The sequence below is a fragment of the Hemicordylus capensis genome, chromosome 10 (assembly GCF_027244095.1).
Source record: "Hemicordylus capensis ecotype Gifberg chromosome 10, rHemCap1.1.pri, whole genome shotgun sequence".
Taxonomy (NCBI): Eukaryota; Metazoa; Chordata; class Lepidosauria; order Squamata; family Cordylidae; genus Hemicordylus; species Hemicordylus capensis.
The window spans coordinates 24,704,710-24,727,549 of NC_069666.1; the positions used below are offsets into that span (position 1 = coordinate 24,704,710).

Consider the following 22,840-nt stretch of genomic DNA (forward strand, 5'->3'; position numbering starts at 1 on the left):
CTCAGGTTATTTCCATCCCAATCTCATGTACTGAACTGGTGGGCATGAGGCGGAAGGAGATGGATTCTTTTCTGGCTTGGATTAAAATCTGAGCCAGAGAAGTATTTGGGTGTTCCCTCTAACAGAGATTCCCAGATGAATTTGACTAGAACTCCCATAATCCCTAGCCAAAGGCCATTGTGGCTGGGGATGATGGTAGTTGTAGTCAACAACATCTGGGAATCCATTACAGGGAATAATATCCACCTTATAATATCCACCCCATAATATCCACCTTATTTTTGAGATGAATATTTTGAGGGCTCATATTTCTGAGCTGGGAAACATAAGGCTGAAAACACATATTTACCATTGACAAAGAGCTGCTTCTTTTGGAGGCTATATCCAAAGCTGAATGCAATCAGCTATTGTCATTATATCAATCGTGTTCAGACATAAGTGCATCTAACTTACAAGTCCCAATCTCCTTTAATAGCAGAAAAAATAGTGAAAAGCTAGGGGACTTAGCACACGATGGAAAATGATAGAAGTGGATGTTTCACACTCTATGGTTATGAATGAAACATCATTCAGATATGATTGCTTAAGTTTGCCACATCACCAAAGAAAGGCATTCAGCAAATTGGAGGTGGGGGGGCAATTTAGTCTGCTTTCTTGTTTACAACAAGTGGATTGAGGTAACGGGAAAACAATAACTTGCAGGACTTCTTGGGAGGGACTGGAGATTCTCTGCTGTAAAACTTCCCTCTGCTGTATTGTCTTTTAAGGAAATCCAAGATAAACAGAATGATGCATTAAATCTTGGGGGTACATAGCTAGATTTGTAGTCAAGGGTGGAGCAAAAAGAATATTCACCAATGCATTTAATAGAATGGATAGAATAATTATCTGAACTATTCTCTGAAATTATGATTATTGCACTGGTGAATATTCTTTTCCAAGTCTAGGCTGGTTTAGATTATACATACAGTTGGACACCTCACACCTTTTCCCTTCTCCTAGTAATATGTGTGTGGGTAGCCCATTAATGAACCTCCTCCATACAATTAGGAGAAGAGGAAAGGCATGTGGGAAGAGGAAGCCACGTGTGGACCTAAATGTTCCTAGTCACTTGGTGGGCAGAGAAGAAGGAGACAGAAAGGAAGGGAGAGAAGGAGATGGAATGGGGGAGGGGGAGAGGGAGGAGAAGGGAGGAGAATGGAGGAGAGGGGAGGAGAAGGAGAGGGGAGGGGAGGGGAGGAGGAGGGGGAGGGAAGGGGAGGAATGGGGGAGGGAAGGGGGAGGAGGGGAGGTGGGGGTAGAAGGGGGAGGGATAGAAGGGGAGGGAAAGTGGAGGAGGAAAAGGAGGAAGGGGAAGGAGAGGGGGAGGGGAGGGGAGGAGGAGAGGGGGAGGGGAGGGGATGGAGAGGGGAGGAGGAGGGGAGGAGGAAACAGGGGAGGAAGAGAAGGAGGGGAGGAGGAGGAGGGGAGGAAGGGAGGGGAGGAGGAGGGGAGGAAGGGAGGGTAGGAGGAGGGTAGGGGAGGAGGGGGTAGGGGAAGGGGAAGTGGAGAAGAAGAAAAAGGGAGGGGGGAAGAGGAGGAGAAGAAAGGGAAGAGGGAGGAAAGGGGGAAGAAGGGGGAGGAAGAGGAGAGTAACATAATAACTTTGATTAGCTAGTCATGAGCTACTTTTCAAGTTGCCACAGAAATCTCCCTTAAAAGCAATGTTAAATTAAAAAGAGGAAAGCAGAAAGGGGGAAGGAAAGCAAAGAAAAGACTATGGGTATAAAAAGGAAAACTATTGCAGAAGATGTAGGGCTTGGCCGACTCCTTATCTGTAGCAACAACATATATGGAAGATATTCAGGAAAGTGACAGGCTGAAATACTTCTTCATGCTGCTGCCATCCACGTAGATGGTGACATTTTTTAAAGTTAAAAAAGAGACCCCAAAAGCCACTCTGCTACTGACAGGAAGCCACGCCTCCAACAACAAAACTCAAGACTCCCATGAAAGTATTCGATTCCACTACCGAAATGTCCGCAGGATGGGCAACTACACCCAAATATTCTGGGGGTGCAAAAATAGCCTCAATTTAGAGTGGTCTTTGGAAACCCATTCATTCTTACTTGGAAGTATGCCCCATTGGGCTCAGTGGGACTCTATGCTGAGCAAACTTAGGAACATAGGAAGCTGCCTTCTACCAAGTCAGATCATTGGTCCATCTAGCTCAAAACTGTCTACTCAGACTAGCAGCGGCTTCTCCAAGCTTGCAGACAGGAGTATCTCTCTCATCTTATCTTGGAGATGCCAGGGAGGGAAGTTGGATGCTCTTCCCAGATCGTCCCCATCCCCTAAGGGGAATATCTTACACTCTCACACATGTCGTCTCCCATTCAAATGCAAACAGGGTGGACCCTGCTTAGCAAAGGAGACAATTCATGCTTGCTACCACAAGACCAGCACTGCGTGTCAGTCTACGCCTTGAAAAAGATCAAAATTTGCACTGAATTTTAAGGGACCAATACTTAATGAACACTCTCCATTAGAAAAATATTAAAGTCCGCACAGACCTGTCTCCCGCAGTATTCAGAAGTCAAACAGCATTTTAGAGAGAAAGAGCAAGCAGAAGCAAAGGAAAATGAACCCAAGGAATAGTTCTGTGAAGTTCAAACGCTAGGCTCACTGGTTTGCGATTTTAGTGGGCATGAATGAAAATGATATACTGTCCAGGCAATCCTGGAGATTGGGATGACCCTGTAGGAAGCAGCTCCTTACATCTAGGGGACACAGTGGATTAAACCCAATGCTGTCTAAAGGCCATGGTTACAGTGTACATTTCAACAAGGCAGAGAGTTCCTAACAGTGTGTGTGAAGTGAGATCCCACGTGGGCAGGAAGCACACCTTGAGGTGCTCCCCAATTAAAAAAAACCCACCCTCTCTTTCCCAAGGGAAAATCCCTTGCAGTCCAGGCAGCTCCGACGACTGTGCAGAAGTCCGCTTCAAGCAATGGGGGGGGGGCGCTGTTATCTGCGCCCCAGGAGCCCTGACAGCCTGTTGGCCACTCGCAAGCAGGACGCGCAGCACGCAGTCTTGTAGTACGTGTAGACGCACAGACGGGCTTGCACCACCACATTGCAGTTGTAATATTTGTCTTTGCAGTTTTCGTCTGGAAAGAAGCAGAGAGAAGCATTCCTGACAGTGTCCATACAGAGCCAAGAGGCAGCCCTCACCCTTCCATCACACTCAGGGGTGTAGCAAGGATGCTGGTGGCTCCTGTTCAGCTCGCTGCCAGCGGCCCCCACCACTCCAGCTCCATGTTTAGCCTCCTTTCCAGGAGGCTTATGAGATCACCTGGCATTCTGTGTGTGTGTCCGTGTGTGGGTCTGACCATCCACTTTGCAATGCCTGGACTGATATGAACCAAATTGGGTACAGTTGTCGGGACAACTCAACGGCATCGTTTGTGATGATGTCATCCACCCCAATCCAAAATGGTGGACATTTGAACTTTTGAGGCACAAGTACACTAACTTGAGGACTGTCTAAACAATTTGAACCAAATTAGGTACAGTTGTAGTAGTGACACCTAGGGACACCTCAGTGGTGTAGTTTGCAATGATGTCATTCACCCTGATCTAAGATGGTGGACGCATGAACATTTGAGCTGTAAGAAATCTAACTTGTGGACCTTGTAGAGCCAAATTTAGTCCAGTTGTAGAGACAGTGAAAGGAAAGTCATCTGATTAGTTCTTACTAGAAAAACTTGTTGAGAAGCTTCAGCCAGTGTTGGGTTTCCCGCCTGGCCAGGAGAGGTGATCCCTTTGCAAGTGGGGAGAGGTGATCCCAGCCACACTGCAAACACTGACTGAAGTTTACTTGCAAATGGGGTGCACAGCCCCATTTGTGAACATGGTCACGCCCCCTGTGTATGATGTCAGGGAGCATGGCTGGGGAGCCATGCGCTGCCCCTAGACCAGGGTGGGCCCCTCCCCTGCACAATGGTGGTTACATCCCTGATCACACTCTCAAAAATGAGCAAGACACAGCAGCCAGGATGGGGTGCGAACAACGGCTGTGGCTCTGCAGAGAGCAGCAGGCTTGATTCTCCTTGGCTGGGGTCAGTCGGGGGCATGGAGCATATATAGCCCCCACTTAAGGGTATAGCAAGGGCCCTAGTGGCCCAGGGACAAGCTGCTGAGCATGCTACCTTTACTACTACTGCTATACTATTTGTATACTGCTCTTCAACCATAATCCTACTAGTTATGGTGCTGGCCTACCCCTAAATCATCACGGCCAGCATGGGGCCAGCATGGGGAATGGATGCCAGCATGGGGAATGGATGCCTGGTCATGGCCAGCATGGGGTCATGGCCAGCATGGGGCCAGCATGGATGCCAGCATGGGGAATGGATGCCTGGTCATGGCCAGCATGGGGAATGGATGCACAGTGGCCCTTCAGTCTCTCCAGAGAAAGTGCCCCACTGACTGGAGGATGAGAGACCACCCTGCATGTGTTCCTGGGGCTGGCCATGTGCTCCTGGGGCTGGCCACCACCCTTGGTAGTGGGTGGTAGGTGGGAAGTGTGCTTGGGGTTAGGGGGGAATCTTGGCATCTCCCCCAGGCCATGCAGTCCAGAGACATCCCCCCCACCGCTCTACTGTCCCTACTGTCCCTATGTGCAAGCCCTCAGTTTGACAGTGGCCCTCACACACACACCTTTGCTCCTATTGGCGTCACTTCAAGCATGGATTATTGGGGTGCTAGCTGGGTGATGCCCCCGATACGGATACCTGCCTCCCTCTGACACCTCCATCAGAGCATCTCTTAGCAAAATGGCCAGCTTTCCTCCCTCCTCTCTCTTCTGCAGTAGAGACACCACTGAGGAGGTGTCAACTTCAAGCCAGTGATCCTCAGCTAGGAAACAAATGGGGCAGCAGCAGCGTGGGGAGGCAGGAGGGCTCTGAGTGCCCTGGGAGCCCTTCAAGAGTTCTGAGTACCCCCTTTGAGCCCTTGGGGTACTAGTATTCCCTTTCAGGAACCCCTGATGTAGCAAAGGACTCGAAGACCTCCAAGGGTCCCTCCCAACTCTAAACTTCTATGATTCTACAGATGCCCCTAACTGAGCTCCAAGCCTCTGCTCATAGTGTTGCAGCTTAAGCCAATGCACAGGGATTAGGATATTGTACACCCCTAGATACTATAATCACATTTTCTTTGGGGACGTCTTGTGGGGAGGGATGACTACAACCCTGATTAGTTCTTAACATTCATGGCGCCAGGGTTGGGAGCTTTTTCACACTTAGCTGCATTTAAATAATACATCCGCCCAAACCACACAGCTTGAATAATACATGCACCCAATCACTTTTTGTACAAAGTCAAGTACAAATCAATTTCATTTTTCATAATTCCCAAACACAAGGTAGCAGGCAGCTGTGTTTGACTTACAGTACAGTTGGTACTCTAGCCAACTGTTAATTGCTTGGTGAAACCCAGCTGTGAAAAGTGGGACAGAAACGGAACAATAAATCCAGTCCAAACCTATTTATTATTCATGCATGTTCCTGGATTGTGCAGATGCAGATGGCCTGATAAATCTTGAATCGAAGCCACAATCCTTATACCATGTGTGAACACGTGTGTTGTTCAGTTCGGTCTAGGGGAATTGAGTGGAGAAGTTCTTAAGTGGATTCAGGTCTGTGGGCTTTCACTAAACCTGATGGAAGGGGAAAATATAATTCCTCCTTGACACTGGTGTTCTCCCTTCCTGAGCAATGGAATGAAAAGATAAATGAATGGCTTAGAAAACCAGTTCCTCTTAAGCTACAGTACATTGTTTCTTGTGGAATCTATTAGAAGCGCCCCATCCTGCCTTCTCAAGAACTTAAAGTTTTGTTTGAAGCAGGGAGGTGCAGCTCCAGCCCTTCCACTGTTTTTGAACTAGAACTCCCATAATCCCTAGCCACAGGGTCAAAAATCAGGGAAGATGGGAGCTGTAGGCCAACATCCGCAGGAGCACCAAAGTTGTCCAGGCAACCTTGACTCTCCAGAGGTTTGTGACACCAGCCACAATTTATTGATGGGGATGGAACATAGGAAACTGCCATATACTGAGTCAGACCATTGGTCTATCTAGCTCAGTATTGTCTTCACAGACTGGCAATGGCTTCTCCAAGGTTGCAGGCAGGAATCTCTCTCAGCCCTCTCTTGGAGATGCTGCCAGGGAGGGAACTTGGAACCTTCTGCTCTTCCCAGAGCGGCTCCATCTCCTGAGGGGAATATCTTGCAGTGCTCACACTTCTAGTCTCCCATTCAGATGCAACCAGGGCAGACCCTGCTTAGCTATGGGGACAAGTCATGCTTGCTACCACAAGAGCAGCTCTCCTCCCTCAAGTTGCCTACCCCTGTTTTAAAGGCTCCATCAAGAGAAACATTCAAGAAGGCAGAACAATCTCATGCAACAAGAGAAAACAGGTTCTAACATGGCCATTTTTTGAGATCCTGCAGATGTCAGAGATCCTGTAGAACTCGGTTCTTTCTGAACGCGGTTCCTGCCAGTCTGCCAGATGGGGACTCCCACCCCTCTACCCTGGTGGGGCTGTCACCAAACTGCAGAGCCAACATGGTGTAGTGGTTAGAATGCTGGACTAGGACTGGGGAGACCTGAGTTCAAACCCCCATTCAGCCATGAAACTTGCTGGGTGACTCTGAGCCAGTCACTTCTCTCTCAGCCTGACCTACTTCACAGGGTTGTTGTGAGGAGAAACCTAAGTATGTAGTACACTGCTCTGGGCTCCTTGGAGGAAGAGCGGGATATAAAGTGTAAAAACCAAAAAAACCAAAAACATGTTCTGGCCCTCCCAACTAAACTTCGTTTTCATGTAGCTCAGTACAAATATTCTAAATCCCACTTGAATAACTGGCATACTTTCAAAAGAGACTTGTTTGGGGTTTTCTTATTTAAAACAACCATTACAAATCTGATCTCAAGTGCCTTAATATGCATGATGGCCTACATTTTTCTTCCACTAGATGGAGTTCCATGGTTAGAAAAATGGCAACGTTTCCCTACCTATTTCGGGGATGCAGTCCTGAGTGTTGCATTGCTCCTTTTCCTCTGGCTTCAGCTGTGGGTCACATTTGGGGCTCGGCGTCATGTCATCGGAAAGACAGCGTACCTCTCGGACCCGGAAACCGCCTTCACACGATTTTGAGCACTGCAACCGAAACATTGCAATTCGCAACTATTCAGATCAAGAAAGCATCCACAGTGATGCACAGTATCCAGACCTCAATGAAAGACAGGACACGTGTTATGGCTGAAACTCGGTTAATAAACTGTATAAACGTCTAACTGCAACAAGGCATGCATTTTATAACTTCCCTGGCTGAGTGTGGGCAACTCCACCTGGTGATAACTGTTTGCCCACTGCTGAGCAAATCAACTGGGCAAATCATATGATCTCTGGCTCCCTGCTTGCCACATACCTTTCTCTGTTGAGTCACCATGCCCTGAGCCCCAAAGCTCCCCAAGGGAGCTGATCCATTACCAGCTGCCCTGAGCCACAAAACCCTGAGGGGCTGTCCCATGGAATTCCCCTTCACACTGTCTAGGGATGCAAATGCCAGGCGGTAAGCAAGTAAATAAATAAAAGGTGCCTCCGTCTGAACACCAATAAGCAACACTACTTACTCACAACCTGCCAGTGTGACCAGGCCAACACTCAGAGGCTGGTCTCATAAGCAGCCTAGTTCAGGCTTTTAGCTTTTCTTTTTTAAAAAAGTATTTTATTTCATATCTATATATATATTTAATTCTCTAAGGTGTATCCATGGCTAATTCCGTGCATGGCAGCTGCCGCGAGAGTTTGTGAGCAGAAGTACCATGGTGATTAGGCAGTGGGGATTCCATATGCAGATAGGGAGGAGGAGCCTATGATGCGGCAGCTGTGAAAAAGGCAAATTTCATGCTAGGGATCATTAGAAAGGGGATTGAAAATAAAACGGCTAACATTATAATGCCCTTATACAAAACTATGGTGCGACCACACTTGGAGTACTGTGTACAATTCTGGTCACCACATCTTAAAAAGGACATTGTTGAACTGGAGAAGGTACAGAAGAGGGCAACCAAGATGATCAGGGGCCTAGAGCACCTTTCTTATGAGGCAAGACCACAACACCTGGGGCTTTTTAGTTTAGAAAAAAGACGACTGCGGGGAGACATGATAGAGGTCTATAAAACCATGCATGGTGTGGAGAAAGTGGAGAGAGAGAAATTCTTTTCCCTCTCACACAACACTAGAACCAGGGGTCACTCCATGAAATTGATTGCCAGGAGGTCTAGGACCAACAAACGGAAGTACTTTTTCACACAACGCGTGATCCACTTGTGGAACTCTCTGCCACAGGATGTGGTGACAGGTGACAACCTGGATGGCTTTAAGAGGGGTTTGGATGACTTCATGGAGGAGAGGTCTATCAATGGCTACTAGTCGGAGGGCTGTGGGCCACCTCCAGCCTCGGGGGAGGGGTGCCTCTGAGTACCAGTTGCAGGGGAGTAATGGTAGGAGAGAGGGCATGCCCTCAACTCCTGCCTGTGGCTTCCAGCAGCATCTGGTGGGCCACTGTGAGAAACAGGATGCTGGACTGTAGAGAGAGAAATCTATATATTAAAAAGGATAGTGGGCAGGGGTCTGCTGTTTGGGGCTACTGAGGCCATTGGCGGAGAGAGGCAGGCAGGCAAGGGACAGGCCAAGACCTGTCAGTGGCCTGAGGGGAATGAGTGGCCATGGCAGTGGTGGCAGTGAGGAAGGGCCAGGTCAACTGCTGCTGCTGCTCCTCAACAGGAGTGGGGTTCAGGTGAGTGTGGGGAGGTCTCTGGGGATAGGAGGCTGCAGCTTGGCCAACAGGTGCCAGCAACACTGCAGCCATGACCAAGAGGGGTGAGGGGGATGGAAGCAACCAGATGGAGGAGGAGAGGAGGAGGAGTGCGGCTCAAGTGAGGGTGGAGAGATCTCTGAGGTGAGGGGGACTGTGGCAGGGGGTGAGGGGAGCAATCAAGTACTAGCGCTCAGATGCTCTGTACAGGTTAAGCTAGTTTTATCTATTTTATTTATGTTGGCAAAGGGGACAATTCATGCTTGCTACCACAAGACCATGTGCCCTATCTGAGAGAAAGGTGGGACACGCCTGGTGATGTGCTGTACTTGGCCGATAGGAGGTGGGCATGGTGGCCTCCTTATTAGGAATTGGCATAGCTGCTATTTTATTGCAATGGCTGCTAAATTAAAGCACTGAATATAAAACCTAAACATTTTTGTTCTAAAACGTGCTATACAAAAATACTCTTTGGAAAAACACTGGGAAATGGTACAGTTTCCTGAAGTGAAGAGGCAGATAAGAGGATTCTGCTTTTGTGGTAGGAATGAGAGGCTTAGAGCCAAGACGTGCCAGAGAAATTCAGAGTCGTCACTCATGGCAATGAGGCAGCAAAGCCCTGGGTAGGCACCCTTGTCCTGAGTTTTGAAAGGAAGGAGAAACCTCAAACCTGAGTTATAGTTTGCTGCATGAGGTCCTTTCCAGGGAAACTTCCAAAGCAGTGTAAGTGACAGTGTGAAGTAAATCACAAGTCCACTTTGATTATTCCTTCCTCTTTTTTTCTGAGCTGACTAGGGGTTATTTTCCCCAGATGTGCCTTAAGGACCAAATAAAATTTTCATAGCTCCTTTACTGTGGACTCCACCGGGTTGGCCCTCTGAGACACTTTAATTGAGAGATTTAGCCCTCAGATGTCAAAATTGTTTTTCTTCAGAACACAGCCTGCCCCATTTTAAAAAAAAGTTAAATTATGTATGAATAAGAGAAAAGGCCAATGTCCTTTCTGTGGAAAGAGCATGAAAACGGGTTCTGGTCACCACATCTAAAAAAGGACATTGTAATTCTCTGCCGCAAGATGTGGTGACAGCCAACAACCTGGATGGCTTTAAAAAGGTTTTAGATAACTTCGTGGAGGAGAGGTCTATCAACGGCTACTAGTCAGAGGGCTGTGGGCCACCTCCAGCCTCAAAGGCAGGATGCCTCTGAGTACCAGAGGCATCCTGGTACTCAGCCCCTGATCGAGCCCCTGGTGGCGCAGTGGTAAAACTGCCGCCCTGTAACCAGAAGGTTACAAGTTCGATCCTGACCAGGGGCTCAAGGTTGACTCAGCCTTCCATCCTTCCGAGGTCGGTAAAATGAGTACCCAGAATGTTGGGGGCAATATGCTAAATCATTGTAAACCGCTTAGAGAGCTCCGGCTATAGAGCGGTATATAAATGTAAGTGCTATTGCTATTGCTATTGCTATTGCTACCAGTTGCAGGGGAGTAACAGCAGGAGAGAGGGCATGCCCTCAACTCCTGCCTGTGGCTTCCAGTGGCATCTGGTGGGCCACTGTGTGAAACAGGATGATGGACTAGATGGGCTTCTTTGGGCTTGATCCAGCAGGGCTGTTCTTATGTTCAAATGAGATTCCCAATCAAACATGTTTAATTATTGGAAGGGTGAAGGTTATAGCAATCCAAGATCTTAGATCAGGCCTGGGCATTGCTGAGGTCAGGGTTAGTATCTTGAGTTAGTCAGGGTTAGGTTTGGGAGGCATGGGCAGGGTGGGCCCTACCTCTGGGAGACCCCAATCCCCTTAGCTTAGTAGTGAGGTGGGTTATTATTTCTTTACAATAAATAATATTTATTGTGTGGCAAAAATAAAAACAATGCTTTTCTAGCCAGAAAGTGCCTTGTGCCCACCATTTCCCTCTTGTGATGCCTCCAGCCTATGTAGAGTGCCACCCAGGGGCATATCTAGGGTAGGGCAGGCAGGGCACATGCCCCGGGCACCACTTGAAGGGGGGCGAAATTTTTTAAAATTAAAAATTTTTTAAAAAAGGCTGCCAAAAACAAAATGGCCACCACACATGCTCAAATGGCCTCTGTGAGGCCCTAGGCCATGCCAGGCCTCACAGAGGCCATTTGAGCATGCACAGTGGCCATTTTGTTTTCAGCGGCCATTAAAAAAAAACACAATTATTTTAAAAATGGCCACCGCACATGCTCAAATGGTCCCTGCGAGGCCCTAGAGGCTCACGGGGGAGTCGTAACCTTCGCAGATCCCCCCTCCATGTCCTATAGGAAGCGCCCCGAAGGGGCTACAGGGAAAACAATTTTTTAAAAATTCAATATAATATAAATTACTGTAAACATATTCAGTTTGACACTATGTAAAGAGAATCAGGGCTTGTGAATACTGAGCTGAAGCTTATGAGCTAGGATAGTATTCATTTGCTCTTAATATGGCTGTTAATGGTGAGTTTGTCTCTGAATCCATGTGAAATCCTTAGTATTAAGGCCCACGGGGAGTTTCTTCTTCTCTTTCTCTCATTTTAACTGTCTTTCTGAAATACTAGAATATATTCCAAGCGGTGACACAGTTTACTCTGCATATCCTTTAATTATTTTCAGAGTATCTGGGAAAAGTCAAATTCTCCATTCATTTTTAAAATGTATGTAATAGTGATGCTACAATGCATAGTAGAGAATTAGACAGGCACTTCTGTTTAGTTTTCAAAGTACACCTCCAGATGGTATTTGGGTGAGCATGAGCCCCAGCATACTGAAATTTGTAGTTTTCCAGCATTTTTTGGTCTGGCTACGTCCACTGCCAAATAGTTTTTGAAATTTTAAAAGATTAATGAGCCTGACTTGTATTTTTGAGCTGATATTATGGTAAAGTTATCTGAAAGATAACTGTCAGATGTTTGGACAGGGGGCACAATTTCAGTGCTTGCCCTAGGCGCTATTTTCCCTAGATACGCCTCTGGTGCCACCACATTATGTCAGGGGCAGTGTGTGTGTGTGTGATTGGTACACCGACTAGAACAACCTTTCTACTACTTCTGTTGCTGCATCCAGAAAATAAATAAAAACCTCTGCTGTATCATCAAAGTAAAGGGAGGGGGTCCATTCATATGCTCACCCATCGAGTCCAGCATCTTGTTTCACACAGTGGCTGACCAGACACTGCTGGAAGCCACAGGCAGGAGTTGAGGGCATGACTTCTCTCCTGCTGTTACTCCCGTGCAACTGGTACTCAGAGGTTGAATGGGAAACTACATAGGGCTCACACCCCTTAAGGGAGGGGACCACTCTGGGAAGAGCAACTGCATGTTTGCATGCAGAAGGTTCCAAGTTCCCTCCCTGGCATCTCCAAGACACGGCTGGGAGAGACTCCTGCCTGCAACCTTGGAGAAGCCATTGCCTGTCTGGGTAGATGGTAGGGAACTAGATGGACGCTTCCTGTAGAAGGCAGCTTCCTATGTGCCAAAAGGCATGCATGGACCCTTCCAGGTGGGGGTCAGGACCAGCATCAGCAGTATGAAGGTCCAACATCCCTGGGATGCTGGACCTTCAGAGCTCCCAGAGGTTAGGCAGCTGAATTCAGAGGTTCACACAATCTGAATTAGGGTAAGAGAAGCCCTCATTCTGGGCGGTGCACATTCCCATTCGCTGATCATCTGTGAGTTAAAAACAAGACTGGAGGCACCATCAGTGATGATCATGTCCTCAACAGCAGCTGGGTCAGAGGGTCCCTCTGTCCCAGATAGGAGGGAGAGCCTTCTGACCCAGCTGCTGCTTAGTACATGTCACTAATGGTGCCGCCAACCTTGTTTTTAATTCACACATGAGCAGAAGATGGAAGTGTGCACAGCTCCTGAACTCCTGAATGATTAATGATTGTGAGAAGAGCCCCGTTGATGCCTTGTGACATTGGCCCTGGCTGAGATATGTAGCCAGCTTGCAGATCATGTCTGTAGTTGCTTATAGGTGGACATAGAAAGCTGCCTTATAGTGAGTCTCACTATTGGTCCATCAAGCTCAGTATTGTCTGCACCAAGGATTCTCAACATTGGAATTCAACTCCTATAATCCAGTGGCCTTTGGTTGAGGATTATGGGAACTGAAGTCCCATAACATCTGGGGACCCAGTGCTGAGAATACCTGGTCTACACCAAGGCTGCTCAACGTTGGCCCTCCTGCAAATCTTGGCTTACAACTCCCATAATCCCTAGCTATTGGTCACTGTATCTGGGGATTATGGGAGTAGAAGTCAAAAACCAGCAAGGCGGGTGGGGGGGGGGCGGGGAGTTGAGCAGGCCTGGTCTGCACAGACTGGCAGCAGCTTCTGCAAAGTTTCAGGCAGGTGTCTCTCCCGGCCCTGTCTGGAGATAGCAATATCAATAGCACTTACATTTATATACCGCTCTATAGCCGGAGCTCTCTAAGCGGTTTACAATGATTTAGCATATTGCCTCCAACATTCTGGGTACTCATTTTACCGACCTCGGAAGGATGGAAGGCTGAGTCAACCTTGAGCCCCTGGTCAGGATCGAACTTGTAACCTTCTGGTTACAGGGCGGCAGTTTTACCACTGTGCCACCAGGGGCTCTTTGCCAGGGATTGAACCTGGGACCTTCTGCATGCCAAGCATGCTCTTTAGACCTCTTCTGAAACTCACAGGCACTGAAAACTGAGCAGGGTCTGAAACTCCAGGAGAGTTTTCTTGGTAGCCAAACAGCTTTCCTTTCACCCAATCTCATAAATTCTGCCCACTTATGTTCTAATTCACACCACCTCTGGTCACCACATCTAAAGGAGGACATTGTAGAGCTGGAAAAGGTGCAGAAGAGAGCAACCAAGATGATCAGGGGCCTAGAGCACCTTTCTTATGAGGCAAGGCTACAACACCTGGGGCTATTTAGTTTAGAAAAAAGATGACTGCGGGGAGACATGATAGAGGTCTATAAAATCATGCATGGTGTGGAGGAAGTGGATAGAGATACATTCTTCTCCCTCTTACATTATACTAGAACCAGGGGTCATCCCATGAAATTGATTGCCAGGATGCCTCTGAGTACCAGTTGCAGGGGAGTAACAGCAGGAGAAAGGGCATGCCCTCAACTCCTGCCTGTAGGCTTCCAATGGCATCTGGTGGGCCACTGTGTGAAATGGGATGCTGGACTAGATGGGCCTTTTTGGGCCTGATCCAGCAGGGCTGCCCTTATATTCACATATTACCGAGTTTGAAGCCCCAGAGGTGAGTCTCACAATCAGCTGGAGGGAGTTCTGTGGGGAGAGTAGGCTTAGCCTGCTCTGCCCGCAGATTATCAAGGCTAAGGGGAGGGGTATTTAAGCGGGTTATCCGCTTTGGGGAAACCGGGCTCGCCTGGTGGCTCCCACGGTCCGTAGAAAGCGGGCTAAGCTCCCTTAGCACACTTGCCACTGATAGTGAGAATTGCCTTTCTGTGGCTTTCCAGAGTTGGTATGTATGCTTAAAGTTGAGAGAGAGCACAACAACAATGAAGAAAAAGTACTCACAGTGCTCCATTCAGTACTGAACCATTTTGCGCCACAAGGCTTGAGGTAGCAGTTCTGCTGGCTGGGAGGTCTTTCCAAAAAAGAGCACTCATAGGGATTCAGCATATCAAAGCTATTTTCAGTCTTGCGAATGCAAATCACTTCTCTCTGCTGGGTTCCAGTGCCACATTCAATTGAACACTGTAATGGGTGATAGAAAGCAAAGACCGAGATGTAGTTTCAGTAAGTACCATAAAGACCATAATAGACCTTTTCTATTAATGTTTCCCCTCAATATAAGTAAATATAGACTTTTAGCACTTGAAGGAACCTCTGGGTTCAACCCATGCTCAGTAGGGATGTGCATGAACTGGTTTGTGCACTCCAGGAAGGTGGTGTGTGTGAGGGGGGCTTTAAGGGGCAGGGAGGGTGTCCTTACCTGCCCCACTGCTTTCCCTCCGCTGGCACCCTCCCCCAAACCGCTGCTGTGGGGCTGTAGTATACTTCCTTAAAGCCCCAGTCAGTGTCGTACCGGAAGTGGCCAACTCGAATGGCATGGGGAGAGTGCCAGTGGGGGGAAAGCTGCGGGGCAGGTAAGGGCACCCTCCCTGCCCATTAAAGGGCCGCCTTGCCTCTGAATTGGCTTGAATGCCGGACTTTCAAACCAGTTTGGCGCTCCGCAAAAGGAGTGTCTAACCAGTTCATGCACATCCCTAATGCTCAGTGCAAGAAGCTGCTACATCCTGAGGGATGGCCATCTGGCCTCTTATTGGACATCTCCAGCTACCAGGAGCCCATCTCTGTACAAGGCAGACTGTTGCACTGTCAAACAGCTCTTACAGTTCAGAAACTCCTCCTAATGTCTAGCCTGAATCTGCTTCATTGTACTTTTAACTACTAACTGGGCAAGGAGGCCCCTTCCAAAGTGATGATTCTCTTTGCTTAGCACCAACCAGGTGGGCAGGTGGGAGGCTTCCCAAACCTTGCCTTCCCCCCAGACAATCATTGTTTTGTTGGTGGGAGCTCGTTCCACACAATCAGCCCTGCTCTGTGCAGTGTGGAGCAGGGCAGATTGATCTGAGGCCGCGACCCATCCCAGGCTCTGTGAATCCCACAATGCAGTGCGCAACACACATGCTGCATTGCGGGATTCCCCCAAGAAAGATACGTGCTCTAGACACCTGTCTCTGTGTGTGGCCAGTCTGGAAGCAGCCCATGCTCATACACGGGCAAGTGTCATGGGCATGTTATCCAACTCCAAGGATGAGGAAGAGACAGGCAGTGTGACAGCAGAGGAGGGAGTGCAGCAACCTCAAAGGCAAGAAGTTGCAGAGGCAAGCGGGACCGACTCACGGGATGTTGAAAAAGAAACAGAGCCTAGTTCAACAGCTCCAGTGGAGGAGGCACAGCCGATCTCAGCTGTAGAGAGGTGTCAGTCGAAGAGACGGGAGGAGATAAGGAGAGGCACATGCAGAATGGCTCGACTAACAAGAAGAGCTGCAGAGTCAGGAACCCATGATTGAAAGCACATGGCTTCAGCCTATTTAAGATGGCTTCACCTCAGCCGCATTGCTGGTAGCAACGCCGTGCTTTGGTGAGCTACCCAGCTGTGTTCCTGCTTGTTTTGACTGTGCTTTGACTCCAGACCATTTGGACTCTGTTTGTAGAATTCGACTTGGATTTGGTTTGACCGACTGGATATTGTAAGGACTCAGACTGGCTGTGGTTTGGAAATTGCTTACTGCTTGGCTCTGACATTCTCCTTTTGTCCCTTTGCCTTCACACTCCGTCTGCTGATATATAGCTCTAGATTAGCCTGACAGGTTTATCAGGAAGTAGCTGGGGGTCACTCCCTTAAGTTCAGATAACAGCTGGAGTAAATAGCGGGGCTAGGCAGTGCTGCACCACCAGGTTCGGGCCTGATCCCAGCAGTTCTCATGTGCAACCTAACTCGGGCTTGGTGTCCCTAGCACAGGTTAGGCTGTGTGTGAGAACCATCTCCATGTGTATTGTTGCGGGTACACTGAACATAACATGCAAATATAGAACATCGATCATGTGTCCACTGTGTACGCAGATTTGCCTGCATATTGAGTAGAATGGTGAATGGGACAATAGCCTCTGCGGTTGCCTTGGGTCAGGAACAACATGCGCAGCCTTGGCTTGCAAACATGATCATGAATGTGATCAATGTCTTGCAAGCATTTGCTTGGGGAAGCCTCTCTCGTTGCACATATGGCTTTAGCCAGATGGAGCGGGTAACCAGTGTGCTTGGAAGATGAAGACCTGTTGCCAGGTCTTCATCCATGTGAGGCTATGTGAGGATCATTTTAAAAAAATCTATCCCAAAGGGCAGAGCTAGAGGACCAACACCATCTCAGCTTCCACAAATAGCATCTTGTGCCCCCAAAATAGCAAAACCAGAAAGCTCTAATTGATAGGAGTGTGCACGGAACCGTCTGGCCTGGTTCGGTTCGAGCCCGGACCAGCCTCGAACAGAACTGGGCCAGTTTGGTCTGGCCCCCATTGAACACTCCCCCCCCACACCATCCGGTCAGATCCCGGACCAGTCAGCGAACTTTTTTTAAAAACAAAAATTTACACTGCAAAAAGTAACTACCTGTAGCCCCTTTGGGGGGCTTGCTGTAGCTGCGGGGGGTGGGGGTGGTGGGTTTCCACACAGGTTCCCTCTCCCCCCCGCCAGCCTCCCTAATCACCACCATGGAGGGGTAAACGTAGTCTTTTTGGCCCTTTCGGGCCTCCATAAAAGCAGGCAGCCGCCATTTTGGCCAGTACCGCACATGCACAAATGCCCTCTGTGAGGCCGTAGGCCATGCCAGGCCTCACAGAGGGAATTTATGCATATGCGGCGATGGCCAAAATGGCAGACGCTCGCTTTTATGGAGGCCCGAAAGGGCCAAAAATACTATGTTTACCCAGCTGCAGTGGTGATGAGGGAGGCCAGCACGGGGAGAGGGAACCCATGCAGACCCCCCCCCCACGGCTACAGCAAGCCCCCCAAAGGGGCTACAGGTAGTTCCTTTTTGCATTAAAATTTTTTTTTTAAAGTTCTGGTCCGGACGGAACCGGTGTGTGTGTGTGTGTGTTTCGGTTCGATCACGAACCCACGAACCCCTGGACCGAACTGTCGGACTGCGGACCGCCGGACAGATTCCGCACATCCCTACTAATTGGGAAAGGTTTGCTGCAGAAACAGCTGGTTCTGACACCCAGCCTCTTTATATTGATCACAGTTTTATTCCCAGAGACGGAGGTCCTGTCTCTGCCCAGCAAGTGCTGCGCATATTCCACTCAAATCATAAGGATTAGTTGCTTGTGCCTTGGAAAGCAAAATATACAGGAGGCTTCATGCTTCAGTTTGATAACTGTTCACTTCTGTGGAGTTATGAGGGGCCATGGGATTAAACCAAATGTAGCTGGCTGTCGTCCATTAGAACACCCAGTTTTCATTCAAGATCCAGGGATACATTCAGAGCCAGGCAACACACAATGCTCAGTTATGGGGACTTTGCAAAGATCTTTTTGAAAACCAAAGTGTAAGTATGACTGGATGTTTGTGAGGGTGTGTGTGTCAGGAGTTGTAGAAAGAGTGCCTTGCTCTTTTCCTGCGGGTCAGTTTTCTTATCCAGATTGAACCTGCTTTTTGCCCTGTTGGGGGCAAGAAACAGAGACTGACATCTGGATGGATGTTGTGCAGGGTGACGAAGAAAGATGCAGCTGCCACACCAGGTAGGTCACGTCGCTGCGCCGAGTTGCTTGATCTCTGCTTGTGCAAGAGCTGTTAGGAGAGCAGTTAGCTTTGCATCACTCCTGCAACATATATGGGGCCAAGGGAGAGGTTTCACAGCAAGAGGTGCAACATCAGCAGGGACAGCAAAGTCCACCAGCTAGGTGAACTAGGCAGTTGCCTGGGGCACCAAGCAGGGATGGGCAATGACGGTCTGGGTCACATGTGTGCACCGTCAGAGCCAGGCAGGCAGGCAGGCAGGCAGGCAATGGGGATCACCCACCTGATGAGAGAAGCATGTCCACACAGGGAAAGGGCCGCCCATGACTGGAATGGACTCATTCCAGCATTCACGAAGTGCAGCAGTTCACCACTCTTCTGCAGCACTTGGATTCTGGAGTAGATGTCTATCAATGGCTATTAGCCACGAAGGATACATGGAACCTGTATCCATGATACAGCCTGGTGAGAGCCAGCGTGGTGTAGTGGTTAGAGTGCTCGAGTAGGACTGGGGAGACCCGAGTTCAAATCCCCATTCAGCCATGAGACTTGCTGGGTGACTCTGGGCCAGTCACTTCTCTCTCAGCCTAACCTACTTCACAGGGTTGTTGTGAGGAGAAACTTAAGGATGTAGTACACCGCTCTGGGCTCCTTGGAGGAAGAGCGGGATATAAATGTAAAAAACCCCCACCAACCTCCATGTTTAAAGGCAGTATACCTCTGAATACCAGTTCGTGGGAGGCAATAGCAGGAGAGAGCTGTTGCCTTAAGGGGAGGTGAGCTGATCTTGTGGTATAAACTGAGCATAAATTATCCTCTTTGCTAAGCAGGGTCTGCCTTGGTTTGCATTTGGATAGGAGACTGCATGCACAAGGCCCTAGGAATGGCTAGGAGAGACTCCTGCCTGCAGCCTTTAAGAGTTGCTGCCAGTCAGTGTAGACAAAATGGAGCTAGGTGAACCAAGGTTCTGACTCACTATTTGGCAGCTTCCTATGTTCCTATGACCTGCCTGTGGGCTTTCTGGATTGATCTGGTGGGCTTTGGTGAGAAACAGGATACTGGACTAGATGGTCCTCCCTCTATTTTCTTAATACTATACAAAAGTATATCCTCCCCCCCCCAAAGAAAATTGAGAACCAATTTCCCTTTTTCAGGGAAACTGCCCGTTAGGGTTAACATTTGACGGAAGCCTCTAGGATTTGGGGTGAGACTTCAGTTTTGCATGCTTCCAAAATCTCCATCCAGTGTGATATTTGGGAAGGGCCTGAATCCTGAATGCACCAGGGTGTTAGTTTCATCTTGGTAACACAAACCTGAGCAAGGGTGTTGGTTCCAGTTCTGAAATGCAAATATTGGCTCACAGAGCCCTTGACTGCTTCTTTAAAGGTTACATACACACACACACACACACACACACACACACACACACACACACACTACACTACACTACACTCTTTCTGGCACTTTCTGGAAAAAGGTCTTTAGAAGACAAATCCAACAGTATATTGGTTTCTGAGTCACTTAAAAGGGTATGATCTCCCAAGGGCTTTTAAGCCCAACACAATTGACTGTTATTTAAAAAGGGGGAGGAGTGATGTTTATACGTTGGATAGGGTTTTTGTAATATCCTGATTCTTGGGACCCCTGAAAAGTACAAAGTACAAAAGAGCAGAATCAGCCTAGGCTTTACCTATCATAGCATTGAGTACAGCTGAAGCAGCAGGAGACGGGAGTGGATCTCCTGTGTTATGTTAAAAGTGCAAGTCACAATTTGAATCAAATCAATTTGAGCTCAAATTGAGATGATTCAAGTTATCTGAATTCAAATTGAATCGCCTCCTAGAATAAAGGGCCTGATTTGAGTTTGAATAAAATCAACCCTGATTTGAGCTCAAATCGATTCTAGTGATTCGAGAGCCAGCTTGAGTTCTTTGCCCCCCCGCCCCTCTTGCTGATTCATTTTCTGGCACTAGCTTCCAATTGGCTTGAAATCTCCTTGCTTCTTGGTTGGATCAGGCCCAAGGAAGCCCATCTAGTCCAGCATCCTGTTTCACACAGTGGACCACCAGATGCCGCTGGAAGCCCACAGGCAGGAGTTGAAGGGCATGCCCTCTCTCCTGCAGTTTCTCCTCTGCAACTGGGACTCAGAGGCATCCTGCCTTTGAGGCTGGAGGTGGCCTTTAGCCCTCCGACTAGTAGCCGATGATAGACCTCTCCTCCGTGAAGTGATCCAAACCCCTCTTCAAGCCATCCAGGTTAGCTGTCACCACATCTTGTGGCAGAGAATTCTACAAGTTGATTGTGCGTTGTATGAAAAAGTACTTCTGTTTGTTGGTCCTAGATTTCCATTTGTGCCTCAGGAGAGAAGGATCACAGAGAGAGACTGCAGCAGCAGCACTGAGAGCAGAGATTGATGGTGCTCTGTGATCCTTCTCTCCTGGTTTAGAACTTTAAACAGTTTTAATCGAGTCTGTTTACTTCTCCCCACGTTACCCACAGACACGAAACCAAAGTCTGTGTTTGAAACCCAACTAAAGTGAGATGTTGGTGGTGGCAGCGAAAGAAAAATCCAACCTGTTTCTTACAGTGGCCCACCACTAGTCTAGGTGCTTCAAGTGAAAGCTAGTCAAAACCAAGGACTGTGAGAAATTTCACTAATCTTATCAGTGCTCTCTTGGTTTTACTTAACAGACCTCAGGTCTTTCACCAGACCAGGAACTTCCATATTAACCTTGAATTTTGTTTTAAGCAAAACCTGGTGCTGATCTAGTACATGTTGAAGCCTTATGAGAAGTTTCATTAGTTTTATTAGCGCTCATTTGGTTCCTTTTGAATGTTTCATTAGAGTAGGTCATTCAAAATTTCTTGAAATTTTGCTTTAGGCAAAATTTTGGCAGCTGGATGATGTTATGCAGCGTGGAATGGTGGAATTACTATTTTGCAATGGGTTTTTAATAAAACTGATGTGAAAGAGACACTGATAATCTACTCTAAACATGACTACAAAATTAGACTGTCTGTTATTGTTATTTTTAGTATACATTAATCTTCCATATAGATTTGGTTTTTCAACACACAGGTGCTCACACACAACTTTAAAACTGTTTAGTTAAATCCTTCAACTTCTCCCTTCCTCAGCAACATAACTGCAGTCCCCTCCGTTAAAAACTCTGTGTGTATGTATGCATACACACACATATTGTATACTATGTGTGTATATTGTAGCTCACCAGTAGAGAATTAAAGTGAATGGGTTTTAAAATGTCTGCGGATGCATATTTGTGAAGAATTTATTACTTTAGAAAAATAAATTAGAAGCCTGAAGCAATATGGTAGATTTATGGATAAACTCTGTGTGGGTGCCCACGAGTTCAAGACATAATTCCTATTAACAGCATTGTAAATTGCTAGCCCTAAAGGAGATTAACTCTTGGGATGCAGGTTAACAAAACAAAGCGTGAAGCAGCTCCCTGTTCCCAACCCGGAGTTGCCATTCAAGGGAATATTTCTAGACAGGATATTATGGAAGGAGAACGAAATTTGGACACCAAGGACACATGATTACTGCAAGCCTTATTGAAGCGAGAAAATAAATGGCTTTAGCCCCGCTGTCTCCGTTTAATTGACAGTGTGATCCTATGAGCTGGTTTCTGTTATATTCCTAAGTTTCAAGTACAGTGACCTAGGCTCATAAGTCTTCTTCTACAGACTTCTAATTGTTTTCATGTGAAGCAAAGGATTTCCTCAGAGTAATGTATGCCAAGGAGCAAGTACAGTTGACTCCCAACTTTTGAATGAATAACTTTAAATCCAAGGGGAGTACCTCCATCAGGACTGTTTGCGACTACACACTCATATTAAAGATTTGGGAGAACTAAAATTGGATTTACTTTTCTTCTGGGTCTGGGGAAAGCACAGGGAATATTGCAGTTCATTATGATTTCATAGCTTGGATGTCTGTTATTTTCTCAATCGGCATTTTTATTGTCTCAGATTGTTTTGGTTCACATAACTCATTGCTAACCTAATTTAGGTTTCTTTCCCGACAATGTACTTTAAGGGGGGAAAAGGCCAGTTCTCTTCCAGTGGAACTGCATTCTTAAAAGTTTATCATTCATTTTGTTAGACAAACCAGTGAACGGCCATGATCAACTATGTTATTTAGTGGGTTACAAAATGACAGAGAAGCTATTCTCACGACCAGCAGAACCTGGGCTATGGGGGCCCAGCCCAGCTTCTGCTGGTTGTGAGAACTGTTGGGAGCTGTGTGGCTCCCAGCGGCGGCTTGGTGGCAAACGCACTAACGGAGCCACCCCTTTAAACAAGGTTAATAGAGTGAGCACGCTGTTAACCTCGTTCAGTTGAACGTGTGTCAGTCATGACTGCTTGCAGCCACAGCGGGCACACTCGAGTGGGTGGGGATCCTAGGAATGCACCACGCACTTGTGCAGTGCATTACTGGGGTTCTGGGGAGTGTGGCACAGCACGATGGCGCTTCCCTTTGCCCGACCCCCAGAGCTGCTGGGTGAGGCGTGGAAGCACCGGAGTCCAGCCACCACTCCTCTGGGCGTGTGATCCATCCGAATGCTGGCACCACAATTTCCCCCACATGCAACCACAGCTGCAACCTCCCTCGCTCCGGCTGCCATTGGCTGTCAGGGCTGTCCGTCATTAAAGAAGGAAACCCCGACAGCCAGTTCCTCCTGCTCTCTGCAGT

General features: G+C 47.9%; 1 protein-coding gene across 7 annotated transcripts in view; it reads right to left on the reverse strand.

The window, feature by feature from the left end:
• Positions 1–1,392: 1,392 nt before the first annotated feature.
• THSD4 (thrombospondin type 1 domain containing 4) overlaps positions 1,393–22,840 on the reverse strand; it is a 435,377-nt gene continuing 413,929 nt past the window's right edge. For 6 of the 7 annotated variants that reach the window (XM_053271987.1, XM_053271990.1, XM_053271988.1 and 3 more), the window contains 3 exons: positions 14,397–14,576; positions 7,058–7,202; positions 1,393–3,149 (listed from right to left, as the gene is read on the reverse strand). In XM_053271987.1, the coding sequence (XP_053127962.1) occupies positions 3,007–3,149; positions 7,058–7,202; positions 14,397–14,576 (468 nt within the window). In that variant the 3' untranslated portion in view covers positions 1,393–3,006. The remainder of the gene's footprint in view (positions 3,150–7,057; positions 7,203–14,396; positions 14,577–22,840) is intronic. The other variant, XM_053271992.1, reaches the window with a different exon arrangement.